Raw genomic sequence first — 4,202 nt, forward strand, 5'->3', positions numbered from 1 at the left:
TATATGTATATATATATGTGTATATTTACTCATATATGACAAATATCGATGTAAATACTAATGAAGCGCTTTTGCTTTCGTTTAGTGCATTTGATTTATATAGAAGATTTTTCGAAGTCCGAATAAGCTGTTACGTTGGTTCGAAAGTCATTCCATTAGAGTCTAAACGCTTCGGTTTGAGAGCCAAGAGAAACCAGAATATTCAGACGTGGCGCGTAGGAATACGTTCTGTCAGCTACACGTGTCGCCGTCATATGTAGGAAAACAAGCTATGTGCAGAATAAACAATGGTATCCTTTGCCACTAAATTCCTTTGAAACTCTTAAGACTATTACATGAGAGCTTGTTCATCACAGTTTTAGATACCAAACTCACTTGTCTCTTTTCATATGAGTTAAAACTCGGAATGTCAAGTTTCATATTGATCGTAATTCATGCAACAAAAGACACTATATATATTCCTAACTTCAACATCGAATAAATATCCATCTCAAATACCCACATAAAATCATCACATCACCCTCACCACCGTACTATTCCCATAAAACGAAAGTGATAGGGGAACTAGTTTACTATGCGGAGGGCCGACTTGGACATGAGAGTGACAGTCAGAGAACCGCAGATCAGCACCGCCTTCGCTTGAGGTCGCACGCTCAAACCAGTGTCTTTCTTTCCCCTTAGCACAACTCCTTCGTCAGCTACCATGGCCCCCAAGCAGCGAATTAGGATTGCCAATGAGAAGGCTGCCAAGAACATCACTATGAGAGGAAATGTGCCTAAAACAACGGTAAGTTGATATGTAACGACGGGCTGCCTTGTCAACAGTGTAACTTTCCAAATGGACAACAACCAGTTCTGGTGGTATTTACAATAATAATTGCATATGTACTGTGTTTGTGGGATTGTAATTAGCAAGAGATTATGGTCAGTTCATTAAGTGGGTATTTACAGTCTAGTTTTCGGGAACATAGTGCATATTTTACTGTTATTTGCAAGATATATTCGGCTTCTATCTCATCTGATCTGACCATATGGCCAAATTTTATTAAACAATGAGAAGGTAAAACGGGCTATTTTTTGCAGTTCTGAAATGTTATAAGGGGCACATTTCTTCAGTGAAGTAAATCTACTTACACAGCTGTTTATTTTATTGTATGGCAGTGTTAGAATGTCTTTGGGTGCAAGAATAAGGAACTATTTATTAAAGGCTAAATGTGCTAAATCCATTTATGAATTATAAATATTTACCTGTCTTGATAATCTTTCCAAAAGCAAACATAGGCCTAGATGTAGGCCTAACTTATTTCAAATAGAAAAAAAAACAAAAGTGGTTGGCATTATATGTACTGCCCATATACCTCACAAATAAGGTTCATATTAATGTTTTGGAAGACCTATTTATTCTTTTCAAACTCATATTGGTTTCTATCAGTTCTTACTTTCCTTTGCTTACACAAAATGGCTAGAAAGATCCAGCTGTGTTTATGTATTGACAACAGGGATTGGACAGGTTACATTGGTTTTGTATATTTTTACCCATAGATTGACCCACAATCGAATAGTCACTGACTAGTTAATTAATAGGCCTTCCTGATCTTCTTTATCTCTTTCCTTGAATTTTCAGGAAAAAGTCGTCAATTCTATTCCTACATTTATTGTTACTAATGCTCTGTTATGGTTAGTAGTATTATGGTATTAAGGGTAATGAAAGAAATACAATAAAAAAACTATGAAAATTAAGGAATGGTGTAAATGATTTCAGGTAGGCCTATTAACCCATTAGCAGCGGATGGCATGATTAGCTGCAAAGGCAGAGTCGGTCATAGATGCGGATGGCATCTTGCCTTTTAAAGCCACACCTGACAATGCATTTATATATGCAGTTTGTGATCAATGACTTATTGGGAATATTCAGGATAGGTCTATGCTACTGTAATTGGCGGCAAAGACAAAGTAACACTGTTAGTTATGAAGACATTAGTACAAGAGTAACTATGGCCAATAGTTGGAGATGCTTATATACACACAGTGATTCCAAGGCATTGTGCTTTGCTTTAATAATGGTCAGTAAACCTTTGCCCCACATTTTGGCAAGAGCTTGTAGACTTTTTGAGTGATCTATCAAGTAACGAATCGGTCCAAACTTGTTTTGCCAGAATATATGGAGGTGGACATATATCCTCTACCATATCTCAAAGCACAGAGGCCATGGTATTGCTCAATACAATCCTATTCTTAATGCATATCATGTAACCTTACATTATTACCCCCCCCCCCAAAAAAAAAAAAAAAAAATCCAGTTCATTTAAGTGATAGAGATAACAAGTCTAATTACAAATTCATACTACCATGTTTTTGGGAGAAGTTTGTAAAAAGAAAAATGGACTCAAAACAAAGCTTATACACTTTTAGATATTTAGCTCTTCATCAAAGGATGCTGGATATGGGATGCAAAAGAGCTGAACCACAGCTGGTATACTTGTACACAGATACAAGTATTTATACTTGCCATGTTGTCAAGAATTTTAAAAATCATCTTGACTGTTATTGTCTTCGAACAACATTCATAATTTCATTTTCAGTAGTATCACTAGTAATTATCATAGGCTTTGTACCCTTTTGGAGATTTTTAACATAGGTTGCATATTATTGTGTAAATGCATAAACTGTACATTTAATATAGGTAAGAATGATTTTAAAGCAGTATCAAATTTGGTTGTGTACATTAGTTTGTAAAATCTTTGTGTAAGATAAAGATTGCAAAATAAGATAACAAAGAGGATATTGTCATATAACAGACATTTAATGAAAAGTCTGGTTCATATATGGAGATCAGAAATTAAATTTCATGCTCTAATTAAATATTATTATTTTTCATTATATACGATTAACTTGAACACAGGTGTGCATTAGAAATATTTCACATGCATTTCAGCAATTAGATGCTAAGGTTTGATATTTCAAACCTGACTGACTGCAGTTTTTAGAAATACCCTCTTAAACATGTAAATGCAGTACTCAGTACCATAATTTTTAAGGAGTCACAAATAGAGGAAGTTGTTTACAAGTATTTGCTCTTTATTGCATTATTACATCCAATTTTAGTGTATTGTACTGATATTGCATTGATAATAATGATGATCTTTCCTCCAACAGAGAGCTACTGATGATAAATACCCAGTTGGTCCCTGGCTCCTCGGTCTCTTCATTTTTGTAGTGTGTGGCTCAGGTATGTAACTTGGTATTGTTTTGAATTTTGTGAAATTTGACTTTTTTGGAGGCTGTCCATTCTCTACTTATTCAAAATGTATTACTGCAGGACAGAGTAATTTTTGTTGTTCCTTGCCCCTATAGTATTTCAAAGTGCTCATATTATCTGATAGTTTTTCTTTTTGCATAATGATGTAACCCTGATTAAGTTTTAAAATTAGAGATATTGGTAATCTGCAGTGTGATGTGATATTTTTCCAAAGATTAATGGAATACCCTTTCTTTCCAGCTGTGTTCCAAATCATCCAGTCTATCCGCATGGGATAAAAGAGGGAAGGCCTGAAGCTAAGGCTATGGTCGCACACCCTTTTGTGACCAGTTGTCCTTCAGCATGATCCTGATCCCAAGTGATTCTACCAGCTTTCTACTGGACCAGCTAATGGACAATTCTCTCACGGACACATGACAGTGATGGCGGAATACGCACATTCGTTCCATTTTATCATTATTCCTTTCCATTTAGTCGTAAGAACTTGGGTTAAAACTTTATCTCGAGATTACTTTAAGGGTAATTTAGGACTTAACATTTTTTGTTATTATTTTTGACAGTGTTTATTTTCACTTTTCCTTTAATAATTTTGCAGTTTGTATATTTGTATATAAGGAATCTATATTTATATTGAAATGGAACAAACCCCTAAAGCTGAGTTGGAGTGTACTCTATAGCTGGTAATTAAAGAAGTTTTTCATGTTGCCAATAAAAAGATAAGGGGAATACATGTTTTTATATCCCATTTATGGAATATGGTTCAGAAACCAGTATTATTAATTATAATGGACTTGGTGCTCAAGTTGTGGATGATGAACATAATGATTACATTTATTTCCATAAAAAGTTGTGGATTTAGAAATCTGACCACAATGCAAATTATCATTGCAAGCAGACCTGATACAATACAATAGCAGTGTGATATACACAAGAGCAGGTTACG

General features: G+C 34.8%; 1 protein-coding gene across 1 annotated transcript; it reads left to right on the plus strand.

Moving 5' to 3' along the window:
* Positions 1-631: 631 nt before the first annotated feature.
* Positions 632-3,985, plus strand: LOC122263487 (stress-associated endoplasmic reticulum protein 2). Its single transcript, XM_043031920.2, has 3 exons — positions 632-787; positions 3,157-3,229; positions 3,500-3,985. Exons 1-3 carry the CDS (start codon positions 704-706, stop codon positions 3,535-3,537), a joined length of 195 nt encoding a protein of 64 aa, XP_042887854.1. The 5' UTR covers positions 632-703; the 3' UTR covers positions 3,538-3,985.
* The last annotated feature ends 217 nt before the right edge of the window (positions 3,986-4,202 follow it).

Source organism: Penaeus japonicus, unplaced genomic scaffold (assembly GCF_977035675.1).
Source record: "Penaeus japonicus unplaced genomic scaffold, GWHDUDI00000001_assembly GWHDUDI00000004, whole genome shotgun sequence".
NCBI classification, from domain to species: Eukaryota; Metazoa; Arthropoda; class Malacostraca; order Decapoda; family Penaeidae; genus Penaeus; species Penaeus japonicus.

Coding starts and splice junctions, on each gene's coding strand:
- LOC122263487 (XM_043031920.2), top strand. CDS start 704: ATGGCCCCCAAGCAGCGAATTAGGATTGCCAATGAGAAGGCTGCCAAG. Junction 788..3,156: donor GAAATGTGCCTAAAACAACG/GTAAGTTGATAT, acceptor TTCCTCCAACAG/AGAGCTACTGATGATAAATA. Junction 3,230..3,499: donor TTTTGTAGTGTGTGGCTCAG/GTATGTAACTTG, acceptor CTTTCTTTCCAG/CTGTGTTCCAAATCATCCAG.